This window comes from Osmerus eperlanus, chromosome 10, assembly GCF_963692335.1.
Source record: "Osmerus eperlanus chromosome 10, fOsmEpe2.1, whole genome shotgun sequence".
In the NCBI taxonomy this organism is placed as follows: domain Eukaryota; kingdom Metazoa; phylum Chordata; class Actinopteri; order Osmeriformes; family Osmeridae; genus Osmerus; species Osmerus eperlanus.
In genome coordinates, this window is record NC_085027.1 from 2,557,211 (window position 1) to 2,573,414 (window position 16,204).

Below are 16,204 nucleotides of genomic sequence, written 5' to 3' on the forward strand. Positions count from 1 at the left end.
CGAAGCAGAGTAGGCTAATATATCACGGCCTGAAGTGAGCTATTGGTTTTCGAAAACGTTCACACAGTATGTCAAAATGAAAGTAATATACACTCCCATGTATAGTTTTTATTAATAAAAGAAAAAAAAGATTAAGTTAAAATAGGCCCCCCTGGCTGCCTGCACATTTTCAGCACGGGGTAGCGTTATTTTTCAATCGTTATTTGGCATTCTGCTAGCCAGCTACCTTTTGTTTGTTAACTAATTAACTAACTACCATAGGCCGAAGTTAACCTTAAATGTTTCCATTTTGTTAGCGAGCTAACTCATGGTTTGTTGGTGCTAAAGTTTTTTCTCAGACGTAGAGTGATAGTGAATTGTGCATAGGAATTAAGACTATTCGACTATTGGCTCATGTCATGAACCAATCTTGATTTGAGTTACCCGTTTTATAAAATGTCATGAACCAAGACTTATTAGACATGGTTGTCACTATGTGCATGAGTTTGTGTGTTTTCTGTTGGTGAACGTTTCATGAATGTGTCTTTTTGAAGAAGTGTGTTGAGGACATTCCTTTTCCTCTGCTTTGCCATGCAGAAACGATTGATGGACCACGAAGCTCAGAGTCTGTAGAGTCGATAAGCTGACGTTCTGTTGCTTTTTCATGAGCAAACGCAAGTCAATAAGTTAGGAAAGTAATTTTTCTTTATGGTTTAAAAAAAAAACCTGTACAAATGTCAATGTAGTATATCTGTCTACTGTCTGTATGCTGAGTCATATCATCTTCATCATACTGGTCATCTTCATTTAAAGGGACAGAACTGTGTGCAGAGGACTTGGTGGGGGTAGACATGGGGAGCGTGGTCACCTGTCCTTTATTCACCTGTCCTTTATTCACCTGTCCTTTATTCACCTGTCCTTTATTCACCTGTCCTAAAGTCTTCAGCTGAACATGAAGCTCAGTGTTTCTCAGCAATAGGCTGCTTCAGGTATGTCTCAGTCAGACTGGAGTGTGTCAATTGAACTGGAGTGTGTCAGTTGCACTTGAGTCTGTCAGGAGTGTGTGTCAGTTGAACTGGAGTGTGTCAGTGAAACTGGAGTGTCAGTTGAACTGGAGTGTTTGTCAGTTGGACTGGATTGTGTCTCAGTCGGCCTGGAGTGTGTGCTTTTGTGGCAGGATCAGGTTTTCCCTGTCACTCTGGTGTCCCTTGCTCCACACAGTGTGTGGCTGTATGTGTCCAAGTGTGAGAACGTGTGTGTGTGTGTGTGTGTGTGTGTGTGTCAGTCATCCAGATGCTGCTCCTCCCAGGTGGAAGTGGGGATGGCACTGTAGGGGTCCATGATGACCTTGGCACAGCGTATGATCATGGCCACCAGGAGCAGACAGAGGAAGGCGATGCAACCCAGAGTCAGACCCTGGTCCACGTCCACGAAGGCCGGGTCCGGAGTGGTCTCTGCCTCCATCGCTGTTCTCTGTCCGAGTCCTCAGCCTCACGCACACACGCCACGACCATCCTGAGGGGCAATCTGCGAGGGAGAGAGGGACAGGGGAGGAGCGTGGACACAGAGGGAGAGAGGGACAGGGGAGGACGGGGAGGAGCGTGGACACAGAGGGACAGGGGAGGACGGGGAGGAGCGTGGACACAGAGGGAGAGAGGGACAGGGGAGGAGTGTGGACACAGGGGAGGACGGGGAGGAGTGTGGACACAGAGGGAGAGAGGGACAGGGGAGGAGCGTGGACACAGAGGAGGAGAGGGACAGGGGAGGACGGGGAGGAGTGTGGACACGGAGGGAGAGAGGGACAGGGGAGGACGGGGAGGAGCGTGGACACAGAGGGAGAGAGGGACAGGGGAGGACGGGGAGGAGCGTGGACACAGAGGGAGAGAGGGACAGGGGAGGACGGGGAGGAGCGTGGACACGGAGGGAGAGAGGGACAGGGGAGGACAGGGAGGAGTGTGGAAACAGGGAGAGAACGAAGGAGAGGCAAAGAGAAAAGGAACTCAGATGAAGCTGAAGGGAATGGAGACGAAGTGAAAGAGAAGATCAAAGGTTTTTTTTCAACTACTCTTCGGAAACATCCTCGGACACCTTCAGGCCTACGATGTTCTGACGAGTTGCTTTATTATAGCTTCTATAAAATTATAGATCAATTCTGTCTCTAGCTGTCTCTCTATCTTTCTCTTTCTAATCTGCTGCAGCCTGAATCTAGTCCGTAAACCCATTTGGAACTACAGATGCTAGATAATTAGATATTTTCGTTTGAGTGATTCCTCCCTGACAGGTCTGTGTAAAATCCTAATAGATTTGATGGTGTTTTAACTCCTGCTGTTTATCAGGAGTTGGAGAATCCTTCATTTTTATTGCCCTGACAGAAACAGGATACAGGAAACTGCTTCTGATTAAAGACATTTGAGATCTCTCTCCTAATGGTTCTGCAGTCCCAACTGTCAATAAAACCCATTCACAAGGACACAGATAAACAGCACCACTACTGGACAACGGTTATGAAACCAAAGCGCTCTAAATAATAAATGCATTACGACAACATAAAACTGTGTACTTGGGCCATTCCTTTCACCAAGTGCACATTCTGTGACTGAATAAACCGCAGGATCATCAGGACTCTTCATACAGCTGTGTCTAAGCCAGAAACCGCATTAAAGTGTTGTATGTTCAGAAAGCAGAACTGTGGTGATTTGTTTTGACGGTCAGTCTTTAGATCCATCCACTGCAAGGAGATCAGAAACACCAATCTGGATGAAACAGAAGAGAGGAAAAGACAATACAGTTTGTGTTTTTATTTGCCCCTCTTGTCGGCTCTGTCCATCAGTGTTTATTCCACTGCAGATAGACGAGGGGAGGATACGAGGAGAGGGGACAAGGAGAGGAAGCCAACTCCCCTAGGGTATTGAGATGCAGCCATGCCAGGGTTTCCCAGGGCAACGCAAGCTGGTGGCAGCAGAGTGATGCTGAGTTAAAACAGAGCGACATGATTGGACCTTACCCCCTGGTGGGCACCCCTGGTGGGCAGATTAAACTGCTAGCTGAGCGTTTCACCCTCACTGTCTCTCTCTCTCTGTTCTCTCTCAAGCCCGCCGCCCTCTACCTGTCTCATCCGTTCCTACCTGTCTCACCTGCTGTACCTCTCTCAACCCCTCTACCTGTCTCACCTGCTGTACCTCTCTCACCCCCTCTACCTCTCTCACCCCCTCTACCTCTCTCCTCCCTTCTACCTATTTAACCCACTCTTTACTTTTCTCACCCCATATGTGTCTCACCCAGTCAACTACCTTTCTCCCCCTCTCTCCATCCCCCCACCTGTCTCACCCTCTCTCTACATTCTCAGAGACTGACAGCCGACAGCCCCATAACCCTCCCATAGTTTTCCCAGCACACGAAGAATGGAGCAACCTTTTACCCTTGAACAGACTTTCCCCCCACAACCCCCCCCCCCCTCACCCCCCCCCCCCCAATACACACAGACTTTTGACAGGCACACAAGGTTCAGTAATTTTCTCCCTACATAACAGACCCGTCTGCGCAGGAGAGAGGGAAAGAGGGGGTGGGGGGTGGAAGGGAAAGAGGCCGAGATCCCCGGGGGAAATAATCATGTTCAATACTTCATCCATCCATCTATACTACATCCCGTCACAATGCTACATTTGCTAGATAGTGCTAAGACAGTACAGCCGAACAGGAAGGAACGGAAGTGCATCGTTCTGTGATCAGAGTCAAGGAACTGTCTCTTCTTTTTATACTAGCCACATTGTCAAATAGCTGTTAGATTCTGGTCTAAGGGGACGACCTCTCTCTGAGTCTTTCTAGTAGTGCCTATTCTTCTCTCTCACCCTTACTCTTTCCTTTTGCTTACCTTCCCCCCCCCCCCCCCCCCTCTCTCACTCACTCACTCAGTCTCTGGACTCTACGCTATTGTAGCCTTGGTTACCCTTATTAGCAATTTAATGGAAAATTACAGCTGAGTGTGAACCGGCAGCATGTGAACCAGCCCTGCATTTCATCCTTCCACAGCACTCAAATACAACTGTTATAGCTTTGATTGATACATCTGCACGCAATCATAGGGAGATTCCTGTCATTAGCCATTTACTGAAGATAAAACAAATGTTCTGTAAGACCAGGAGCTCTGTGGCCATTAAGATGGACTGGCTGCTTCTGAAGGGTGTCGTTTTGATTGATTATTCCAGGAATAGGTTTACAAGATATTCGAATGAGAACAAATAAACAAATGTGTCAGAAACATTTAATGCGATTGATGACATTTGGTGCATTCCTCCATATTTCTTGTACAAACACACACACAAGCATACACACACACACACCACCTCATGCATACAAACCACCCAGCATCAGAAGGTATTCTCCAGCTACCAGAGGCAGGGTGAATCATGATAATGAGCTCAAGTACGAAGCCCCTCATTTGTTATTCCAGGGTATTTTCCATCCAGATATCCCTGCTGAAAGATCTCCTGTCCCTCACTCAGACATGGCTGAAGTGGATAATATGGCTGAACGGAGCACCTCATCAAAATCATTACACTTATCGTACATCGACAGGGAAAGCTGTGTGATGCTGTGCAGGACCAATAAATTACTCGTCTTATTGATCTTCAGAGGAGCGGTTATGAAAATGATGAATGGTGTTTACGGTATGTTTGTAATGAGGAAGACACACCAAGCTGGGTAATTATATCAGTAACAAGATGCACTGGCATGGCATTGTGGGTAAGTTCCAAACAGGTTCTTTTGAGTTATCACCGTTCATCTGTGGCCTTTATGTTCACGATAGTCCAGTACTATATGGGGACTTAGGCAGGCAGGAGGAAGGCTGGACAGAAAAAGGCAGACGGACAGAGAGAAGCAGACTGCAGAGACTGAGAGGTCCTGCGTTGGAAGATAAACGACTGCTGTTGGTGTTATCATTTAGACCCTAATACACTGTGACACACACAGCCTCGCCATAATTGACTGCTATGATTAACAGACTGCAATCATGTGGACAGCTTTACTTTAACCCTCGTGCTGCCTTCGGGTCACATGACCCAAAGGTTCATAACGAACCATCATTGTGTTTACCCAATTTTACCCAATACAAAAACAAATAAAAATACTTTTCTTTTAACCTTCGCAATGTGGGGGGTCTGAGACAGCCCGACGGTTAAAAGAAAATGCTTCACTTTGTTTTTGTATGCGGTAAAGTTGTCGCAATACGACGGTGGGTCACAATGACTGATGGGTCAGAACGACCCGAGGAGAACACAAGGGTTAAGCAGGCACACACACATTCACACACACACTGTGATAAAGGCTGTCCTGTGTAATCTGTGGGTATAGGGAGAGTGGAGTTTTGGTTCGACAAGAGCAGGATTCATCTGCTCAAGACTGTTTTCCACAGGCTCAATATAATCAAGCACACAGTGCAGGGTAATATAATGCCCCCTGGTAAAAATCCATATGTGCTTGTTAACGTTGAAATGAAATTTTAAAACTTTTTTTCATCCTCTGAACTCTGCTTTCTGTCTGTGTGAGGTCACCACAATCAATGTTAGTTTGAATTATTTGCAACAGCCTTAATCTCTCCCTCTCTCTCTCCCTCTCTTGCTCTTTTCTGTTCATCTTGTCTTCTATGGAGGTAAAAGTTCTGCCTGCTGGTTCCATTCATCCCAACCCATCTGCCAGAAAGAGGGGGATATGGGCAGAGAGAGGTGGGAGGGGGAGAAAGGGGGTACAGATACTTGAGATACAGAAAGGAGGGCGATTTCTCCAACAGGAGGCCATGGAGAAAGAGAGAGAGAAAGAGAGAGAGACAAAGAAAGTGAAATAGATTACACATCTGTTCTATACGTCCACCCTGTCAGAACGAGAAGGGCAGATGGAGGATGAACAAGCCAAGTAGTGGACAAGCACTTAAACTGCTCTCTCTGTTTACACTTCCCTTTCTCTCTCCCCGCTCTTCTTCTTCTTTCTTCTCTCTCTTGCTCTCTCTTTCTCAATCTCCCTTTCCTTTCACCCTCTCTCTTCATCTGTCCTTAAGCTGTGAAGTGAAAGAACTGAAGGGTGGGCATGGTGGTGGTGGAAGGGGGTGGGGGGGTTAGGGTGAAAAGGGTGAGGAGGGGGAGCAGGGGTGAGGAGGGGGAGGGGAAGATAACAAAGCCTGTTCCTGTTTGCCTGGTACGAGGCGGCAGAGGAACCGGGCCCTGAGACATTGTAACTCCATAATACTTCAGGGAGGACGACTCTTCCAACCCACACAGCCACACAGTTCTTCACTGGAGCTGCTGACAAACGACATGGACCTGCTGATGCAGCGTGGTTTTAGTGGACGGGAGAGTGTTCGTGGGCCACAGAAGTGATGTCATTTTCACAGTGGTCTGCTTCCTGAGTGTTGTGATGTGCTGATGTCTCTGCCGGTCCCCAGAGGAGGAGAGGAGAAGCTGGAGGGGGAATCATTAAAGCCTGAGAACAACAAGCATCCACCTTGTCAGCATAACCGTCCACCTACGGTTTTGAGGGAGAATTCGGAGTTTGAACCGCAGGAGATGTGGTCACGCACACAAAAATACACACACACACACACTGTCATTGACACTCTAGTGAGCAGCTGTCCGTCCTGTGACACATACTCTGTCAGCCAGCATGCAGCCTGGAGAAATGCCGGCTCTACAAGACACAGGTGGAGGATGATGGTGTGAAACTCAGAGAGAAATCTTAACCACGTCCAGCTGTCTGCCAGAGCAGGACACAGAGGGCATCCCTGACCCTGGAGGAGAGCTGGCCGGAGTCACATCCCTTTTACTAACATCCTCACTTAACCTTTTAAGGAGTGAGTTATTTTTCCAAAACGGAAGCTAGCTAGTTTTAGTTAGCTTCCGTTACCTAGCAACCTAGCATAATACTCGTAGCAATGCTACTACCTGCTAGTGTTACTTGTTAGCCTCCTAATTGTAAATTTTGAAGCCATACTATAGCGTTTGTCATATAGTTTTTGTCTATCGGAAAATAGTCGGTTGGAATGTTCAGAATCATATATGTGTGACGCTACTCCTTAACGGGTTTTAAAGGAACATTAAGGTACCTCAAGGCCAAAACTGATAGTAGAAATCATGCCTGAAAAGGCCATCGATCCTAGTCTAGAAAAGGCTGCTGTCTCCCTGCCTTGTCCTCCCCTGTGTGCCAGCGAGCGAGGTTACTGTGAACCAGCCCTGGGAGTACTGCCCAGAGATGTTGCCAAACACGCGCTGACCTGGTCCACAGAGGCAGAGAGAGGAACGATTCAACACTCCACCATAATTAATGAATGTTTAAAAAAAAAAAGTCCAAAAGGTTTTGAGCGAATGGATTTCCTCGGTTACTTTGCTTCATAAGGCTTTTCATCTACCCTCCAGTCAGCCACCGTTTCATGAGAGGAGAATTCTGTCTATAAAGAAGAACATTGTTTCAAGGAAACAGCTTTAAAAACCCAGCTTTGCCTCAGGCTGCTGTTCTAATCTAGATTTTTATGCATGAGCTATCTCAGAGGAAATCATGTTTGATTTGCTAAACATGCACACACATGGGCTTTTGTGCACACACCCATACAATACAAACACACACACAGTAAACACTATAAACACTACAGAAATTAAAACGGACAAGTTAGGCCAGATCTGACAGTCATCAAATGTGAACTGTTTGCTCTCTTGGTCTGGATGTTACAGAAGCAAGTTTCACCCAGACAGTGACAGGCCTTCAATCCTCGGGGGGGGGGGGGGGTCAAAGGGATGTATTTGTCAAGTGCACTGTGTAAAACAAAGTCTTATGCCGATTGCCAACTCTGAGCCAAGTTAAACATTGGATTTCTGTGTTTCTTTCTCTAATGAGTTTTACTGGCAGTTTTTCCTTGTCTTCCTAGAGGGTTTAGCTTGGTTTAGGGGCAGTTATATGGGAGTATGTGAAGCCCTCTGTAACATCGCTTGTAAAAACGACTATACAAATACATTTAATTTGACTACCAGCAAAAAAACAAAATGAACAGCAATAAAAAGCCTCACGACTGGAGAGCTTCTCCTGGGCCCCAGTCACCCCCCCGCTTGCTGACCGAGCCCCAGACATCAGACCCCCTCCTGGGGCAGGCCAGAGCAGGAACCTGCCCCCTCCTGCCTGGATCTCCACAGATCACAGGGCTCTGTTTCCTCTGCTCCTCCAGTACCCAGCAGGACCCAGCAGGACCCAGCAGGACCCTCCAGTACCCAGCAGGACCCAGCAGGACCCAGCAGGACCCTCCAGTACCCAGCAGGACCCTCCAGTACCCAGCAGGACCCAGCAGGACCCTCCTGTACCCAGCAGGACCCAGCAGGACCCTCCAGTACCCAGCAGGACCCTCCAGTACCCAGCAGGACCCAGCAGGACCCTCCAGGACCCAGCAGGACCCAGCAGGACCCTCCAGTACCCAGCAGGACCCTCCAGTACCCAGCAGGACCCAGCAGGACCCTCCAGTACCCAGCAGGACCCTCCAGTACCCAGCAGGACCCAGCAGGACCCTCCAGTACCCAGCAGGACCCAGCAGGACCCAGCAGGACCCAGCAGGACCCAGCAGGACCCTCCTGTACCCAGCAGGACCCTCCAGTACCCAGCAGGACCCAGCAGGACCCAGCAGGACCCTCCAGGACCCAGCAGGACCCAGCAGGACCCAGCAGGACCCAGCAGGACCCTCCAGGACCCAGCAGGACCCTCCAGTACCCAGCAGGACCCAGCAGGACCCAGCAGGACCCAGCAGGACCCTCCAGGACCCAGCAGGACCCTCCAGGACCCAGCAGGACCCTCCAGTACCCAGCAGGACCCAGCAGGACCCAGCAGGACCCTCCAGGACCCAGCAGGACCCAGCAGGACCCTCCAGGACCCAGCAGGACCCAGCAGGACCCTCCAGGACCCAGCAGGACCCTCCAGGACCCAGCAGGACCCAGCAGGACCCTCCAGTACCCAGCAGGACCCAGCACCAGGCAGGACTCATGAAGGCCATATCTGCAAGTAGCAGCAATGATCTGGAGATCATGAAGGTTGCTGTTGCTGTGGCCCAAAGGCGGCCTTTCTGTTTAACAGTGCAGGGACCAACGCTGGAGGAAAGCACTGAACCAGATCTCCACACTGCACAATCCTCTGACGACCAGCACAGACAAAAACACTCATAATAAGATGCTAGAAAACGCCTCTGAACTCGAACGTCCTACGCTTTCAGAAAAGCTTTGCAGCGTTTGTTAGGTTCCTGTGTTTCTCAGTGTGCAAAACACAGAATAGAAGTAAACACATTGTCAGCAAAAGTAAACACATACTGTACATATTACACAAAACACTATAAATCCATTATGAGCTGAATTACGTGTGCCTAAAAGGAACTTTGAATAGGATACGATAATTCAATTTGACTGAACTCTCTCTAATGTCTCTTGTCACTGCAGCGGTTTCAAGTTTCATTGGAGATAAGGGACTTCTGGGTCTGTACTAACACACGTTTTCAAGTCAACATGTAAATGTAATGTAAGTCTCCTTTTTGAGATAAACCTCCGAACTAACAAACACTGCAGTGATAAAAGAAAGGTTCATTCTGTGCTCCCCCTCCCCCCCTGTTTGCCTTCGATCCTTCCAGGACTGTGACTGTCACTGCCGGAGTCTTTTCCTCCTATCTTCACTGCCTATCCTGGAAACAGCTGCCATAAGAGGATTAATGTCCTATATTCCACCGTATTATTTTCCAATTCCCAAACACAACGTTCTGGTGTTAAACCCGGGCTCACGGTAAACAGACCCGCTGTGTCAGGCAGCGGAGGGGCGAGCAACAGAACTGGACGGACATGATCAAAGTTAACCAGAGCTGACAACGTCTTATCCTCCAGATCACAAGCAATCTACAGCTACTCTGAGCCAGGCACTATCTACCCCCTGACTCCTCCCTGGTCCTGGCTGACTGAAGACAGAAGCATATACACCAGACACATCCCCCTAAGCGGCTCTGATACTACAGACTCTAAGCATTTCTACTACAAAAACAAAAACTTACACACAGACTCTGACCCCCCCCACCCCCTCCACACACACACACACACACTGTTCTCCACCACACCCTGCAACATCACAGGCAGAACCAGTACTGGAGGACTTGTAGACTGCTGCCAGATGCGAACAGAGAGAGAGAGAGAGAGGGAAAGCGATGGAGACAGAGAAAGATAGGCAGTGGATGATCTTACCTGCTCTACTCACATCCCTGCCGCTCAGTCAGGTAAGAGAGGCCCCCGTGTCTGCTCAGGAGTCTTGAAGAGAGAATGTGAGAGAGAGAGAGTGAGTGAGAAATGAAAAGGACAGAGAGTGCGTATATATGCTCAGGAGTCTTGAAGAGAAAATGTGAGCGAGAGAGAGAGATAAAGGAAGGAGAGACAGAGATGAAGAGGAGGAAAGGGGAGCGGGATCAACCGAGAGATGGAAAGGTAAGAGGATTAAGGAGAAAATGAGGAGAGATAGAAGTTGGGGAATAGAAGGGTGGATGGATGAGGAGATGCAGAGAGTGAGAGAGAAAGAGAGAGAGAGAAGAGAAAAGAGAGAGGGTGAAAGAGAGAGAGACTGGGGCAGTGCTGGCTGCTTTCTTCCTCTCCCTACACACTGAGCCCCACAGGCACACTACACAAGCACACACACACACTACACAAGCACACGAAACAAAATACTGCTGTGCATTAAATTCCTTGTCTTCAACACAGAGTGACAGTCTTTTTTGCAGAGTCTAAGAAAGTCAAAGGAAGAAATTTCCTCTCAACAAATTGTTGTATACGTGTGTGTGTGTGTGTGTGTGTGAGTGAGAGATAGAGAAAGAGAGGGAGATAGAGTTACAGAAAGAGAGAGGTAGAGGGAGAGAAAGGGAGACAGAGGGAGAGAGGGGGGAAGAGGAAAAGATGCAAGAACAGAAAGTAAATAGAAAAACATCCATGGATGGTTGACGCTGCCCTGCCCAGCGAGCCTGCTGTCGACCATGTCACAGCCAAGCAGGAGGCCTGTGCTGGACGGCCCCAGAACCACCCTGGTCAAGGACAAACACGACAGGAGACTGCCGTTTGGGCAGTTTCCCATGGCAGCTGGACGAAGTACACGAACATAAACAATTAAACATCCCTGTATCAACTCTCTCTCTTTCTCTTCATCTGTCTCCAACACATGCAGTACATTTACATTACATTTAGTCATTTAGCAGACGCTCTTATCCAGAGCGACTTACAGTAAGTACAGGGACATTCCCCCCGAGGCAAGTAGGGTGAAGTGCCTTGCCCAAAGACACAACGTCATTTTGCACGGCCGGGAATCGAACTGGCAACCTTTAGATTACTATCCCGATTCCCTAACCACTCAGCCACCTGACTCCCCTACTGCTACTGTTACCTTGCGTTGACCACACACACATAAAACAATCCAAGAATCGTCCAGAACTTTTTAACACTGTTTTTCTCTTAAATTGATCAAAATAACAACACAATACTTTAATGAGCAACGACTGGTCCTTGTTGTGATGTTCTCTGTCAGTGTCCTCTATCGCTACTGATGCTGAAGCTTTAGTTTGTTTTATGGTCATTAATTATTAATCCAAGCATACTAAACTATTTATTAAAGCAAATTACAATTGTAGACTTGGCGTTATAGACCTCCTTGGTAAAGATCAATATCATCTCCTCTGGTTCCCGTCTGTGTTCCCAACCCTGTGTTTCACCTCCCATCTAAACTCTTAAGGCCCAGGTTCCCAGACATGGATTAAACCTAGTCCTAGACCAACAATTTTTTCAATGGAGATGTTTTCTTACTTTAGGACTCGGCTTAATACATGTCTGGGTAACTGGGCAAAGAGAGGTGTATCAGGGTGCTGATTGGACCAAAATCACTGGTCTGACTGGTCATGAGAGCCCTCCTACTGAATGACCCCACAGAGAGGAAAAGGCCCAAGTCATTGCAGCTGGTGGAGGAACCAGGCAGTCACAAAGGAGAGTGGTTGAATTACAGCAAAGTGCTGGTGCAACACGAAACTCCTCCCCCTAGGCAAACAGGGACCAGCCCTCCAATGTTCCCCCCTGCTAGGTAAGCTATGGGGAATAGAGACACATTCAAATGAGACGTTTTGTTTACGGCGAGTCAACCCTGAGGCTGACAGGAACACAAAAACAGCTAATGAGAAGAACTTAAGCACTAATTACAAGGGTGTCCATTGAGCTCACTGTCTTCACATGGAGTTTACTTGTGAAATAGTTTAACGTGCACCTGTGAAATAGTTTAACGTACTTCAGTGTTTAAGTGTTTAACGTGATCATATATGTGGTAAGTCCAGCCCATGGTTTGTAAACTTACACTCCAAAAGTTGAATGCTTCCTTTATTTGACGTTCTGTAACTGCCATCGAAATACCTTATATTATCAGAGCTTTTAATGACTCTGACCCCATGTTACTGACATCAACAACTGTCGTCCAACTGTCTTTAAAGAATGGTCCTTCCCCTTACTTTTGCTTCCTCCCCGTCGAACGTAGTGTGTTCCTTGTTTTCTCGTGGGTTTAAATTGGAAGACGTATTTACATTTGTAAAGATTTTTGTGATTATATTTTAATCATTTTACAGATAATAGCTGATTTGATCTCTGAAATAAGTCTTCACCAAAAAAGGTGTTAAAACTGTATATATTGTAATCTCATTGAAATGTAATTACGTAGTTAATTATGTAACTTACTAAAACATTTTGATACAACATGAATATATTGTCGTTTCAATACGTTATATCAATGCTTTACCTTGATAGATTATTAAACTCTAATTTGACTGAGCAGAGAATAAAGCATTAATTAATTCAAGTGAAGTCTCGCGGTGCTACCTCTCAGACATCTTGCATGTTTTAGTCTAAGAGAACGGAATTTATTATATGCATTGGGCCGAGGCGATCTAGAAAGAAGTCTTTTCGTAACATTAATTGTGTATTTTTTTCAATCGGGACTAATGCATGAGAGGCTATAGGCGGCTAAACTGAGCCTCGCGTGAGTAGATTGAGTAGACCCCTGAGTAGATTGTCTCTCCCGGGGCTCTCCAGCCGTATTGTGCGTCATTTTCATCGCTGCATTTTGTTTTTCCATCGAGGCAACATGGCAACTCCAGCCGCGGTCAATCCATCGGGTGAGTCTGGATTTCGCCACAGGAAAACACTATAATTCGTTTTCTATTCTGATATAATACGGGATATTTACAGAGCGCGAATGTTATTTTTTGACGTTTAGCAAAAGGAGGGTAAAATCCTAGGCGCTTAGAGCCGCAACGTCAGGCTCAGCGCGAGCTCCACAGCATCCCCTTCCCCCACCGAGCTCTCCTTCTGCTCCCTCTAGATAGCTGACCAATACATGCTTTTGTTTCAGTCACCGTGTGTCCTTACAAGCAGTATTTTCATATACAATGTGCAAAAAGACTATTAATAATCGCAGTGATTGAAATGTTAAGGCTTCCGAATCTCAAGGCGAAACGAGATGCTGGTCGTTCTTCGTTCCTGGCAGCCAGCTAGCCTACGTGCTTTGATTTCTCTGAATAGTTCCTCGATGATACAAAGGTTTTTTTTAGCATATCTTTGCTTACAGCGTACACAATGATATCGAAACGTTTTTCGTGTCAAGGCATATTTTATGACGGTGGACCTCTAGTGTCACTGTTTTGATGTCACTGTCCCTTGCCTGTTGATTCGATGATAGGTTTTGACACTGGAGTTTCCTTAATGCCATATTGAGTGTGGTAGCTAATTACCCAGCACTTTGGCTGTCTGTAAATTATTCGCTGAACACCTTAAACATCTAGCTGCTTTTATCTATGTCAGTTGTCAATATGTATAAACGTTTACGGTATGGCAGCATTCAAGACCAGGGCACGGAAACACAGTCGTTAGCCTTCCCGCTAAGGCCGTTCCATCGTTACACACCAAATAACTTCCCTGTAAGGGTGTAACGTTTTTGGACAACGTGTTCGCAAGATTAGTTGTTGCTGGAGCTATAGGGGGCAAGCCAATTTCTAGTGTGTTAAGCAGGCTCGGCCAGCTAAGCTAAACGCTATAATGTTGACCTCAGTGTATAGTTCGTGGTGCCTCAACAGGGTCGTGTGTTCCTGTATGGAATATTACATTACAACACTTAAACAAAGTCTTGTTAAACAGCACTTTATTGTACATTTCTACAGGACAGTGGTATAAGCTAAAGTGTTCAGCAGTAGTTTCGTTGCAGTTTTGTTAATATCAGCAACAAATAATGATCGTAAACAGTCATTTGTTACACATGAACAATCAACTGCAATCATTTTATATTTGAACTTAATACCACTCAGTTACAATCTTGCTTTACCACAGTAGGCAACTATGTGCCATCTCTCCCTCCCTCTCCATTTCTTTCTATTTAATTTCTCTCCTCCCTCCCTATATCTATATATATATCTCCATCTCCACCACAATTCCTCCACCCCACTTTATTTTTCTACATCTTTCATCCCCCACCCTCCTTCCTCTCATTTCTCTCTCACCTCATTGGTAATGTAAATTAAGATGAAAAATGAGTGAGAATGTTCGTGTTATTACCATCTTGGCCGCGTACACAGTCCTGAGGCAGGAGTCTGAATGAACAATGAGCAGATGAGAATGCCAGCCACCGGAGAACGGGGAAGGACCCTCCATTAAAAAAACGCCAGTATACCCGGCCTCTCTCTGCCTCCGAGGGGAGCGAGTGTGCGGACAAGGCCGACATCTCCCATACCAATACGACCAAACACACACAGGCCTCCCCCATCTCATCTGAAACCCATTCAACAAGGGATTTCACTAGGCTCATCGTTTCTTCTACCACCCCAGTAACAAACCTATTTTTTTTTAGATTATATAATAAGCTTCAAGGCCATGTTTGTTGTGGTTAAACGATGCCATAAGCTGTGGCTGAACAGAGGAAGCGTGCAGTAAGATTAGACCAGCGCAGGCCTATCTGAAGCCTCTGCATCCGATGATGACACGAGCCTGTTCCTAAGACAGGTCAAACGTTCCTGCTGATCTGGGATCAGTTGTCCGTCCCCCCTCCTCTGAACAGCTAAGGTCGCGTTAGATGACTGGATCGGGGCCTCGTATATGCGAGTTGCTGGGAGAGTAGGGGGAGTGCGCTGTCATTGGTGGATTATCCCGATCAGGCGGAGATCCGATTGGCCCTGTGCCTGTGTGATAAGTGCAATGATCTAATAAGGTTAGCGTGATCTTTCTCTGGATGTGTGTCTCACAAGTGATCAGTAAAAAAAAAAAGGAGCTGCAACATAGCCTTTCAGTGTTTCCAACGCCACCTTAAATGTTCCTTCTCAGATGCGGTGATGTGGCACTTACATGGTAGCAGAGTGTGCTTTACGCTGTGCTTAACTTACTTTACACTGACTTTACATTCGCATTCATGCTTTACGCTCCTGGAGAAGGGTATCTATTAACATCCTGTATAGAGTTTATTAACAAGTCAAGACATGATATTTAGATTCAGATTTACTTATTGCACTAGTTATGGTTTTTCAGTCTGTCAAAACAAGGGGTATTTAAATATCTGTAGCACCAGGGTATCCTTCGTGAATTAGACCTAGCATATGGTTCTCTTCCCTAATAGAAGGACATCGATAAGTTTAAAGTTTACTTTGAGAAGTGGTTTTCCATGCTTAAGGGGATTGAAACAACATCAGATAGTTTTGTATTTCTTTGCCTGTGTGCGTGCTTGTGTGTGTATTCTAGCTCACTTAAGTTTATTACGGACTAGTAAATGTCCTGAGGCTCTTTGACGGAGTGAGCGGTTGAAAGGACCGATGGGGGGGGGGGGGGGGGAGAGCAGAAACAACCTTGTCTGAAAGAGAGGACTGATTGAAAAGGAGAAACTCTGAATACTGGTCCCACAACTCTCTTGATTAATGCAGTTGACCTCAGGGCTTGGTAATGACTGACTGAAGATGTGGCTGTGATTGGGTTGGTGGTGGTGGGGGGGGGGGGGGGAGAGAGAGAGAATCATGCATATCATTAACCGCTCCAGTGTTTTTCCTTGATGGAGAAATGGAAGCCTCCAGAGATAACAAGCAGACATGTAACACCAGCTACTATTCAAACCAATAAAGGCCACATTCCTTCAGGTTGGACAACAGAGAGTCAGGATACGAGGTTTACTCATTCCGAATAGG

The 16,204-nt window shown here is 46.8% G+C and overlaps 2 protein-coding genes across 4 annotated transcripts in view; one reads left to right on the forward strand and one right to left on the reverse strand.

Moving 5' to 3' along the window:
• arnt2 (aryl-hydrocarbon receptor nuclear translocator 2) overlaps positions 1 to 16,204 on the forward strand; it is a 58,078-nt gene that overhangs the window by 6,645 nt on the left and 35,229 nt on the right. Inside the window, exon 1 of one of the 3 annotated variants that reach the window (XM_062472118.1) lies at positions 12,877 to 13,162. The exons of 1 other annotated variant lie outside the window; for it this stretch is intronic. In XM_062472118.1, the coding sequence (XP_062328102.1) occupies positions 13,132 to 13,162 (31 nt within the window). In that variant the 5' untranslated portion in view covers positions 12,877 to 13,131. Of the gene's footprint in view, positions 1 to 12,876; positions 13,163 to 16,204 lie in introns of those variants that run through there. One more of the 3 variants, XM_062472117.1, reaches the window with a different exon arrangement.
• LOC134028516 (cortexin domain-containing 1 protein-like) lies at positions 758 to 10,360 on the reverse strand. The gene is made up of 3 exons (XM_062472120.1): positions 10,218 to 10,360; positions 893 to 1,506; positions 758 to 847 (listed from the first exon to the last, which is right to left on the reverse strand). The coding sequence occupies exon 2, from the start codon at positions 1,441 to 1,443 to the stop codon at positions 1,261 to 1,263; it is 183 nt and encodes a 60-aa protein (XP_062328104.1). The 5' UTR covers positions 1,444 to 1,506; positions 10,218 to 10,360; the 3' UTR covers positions 758 to 847; positions 893 to 1,260.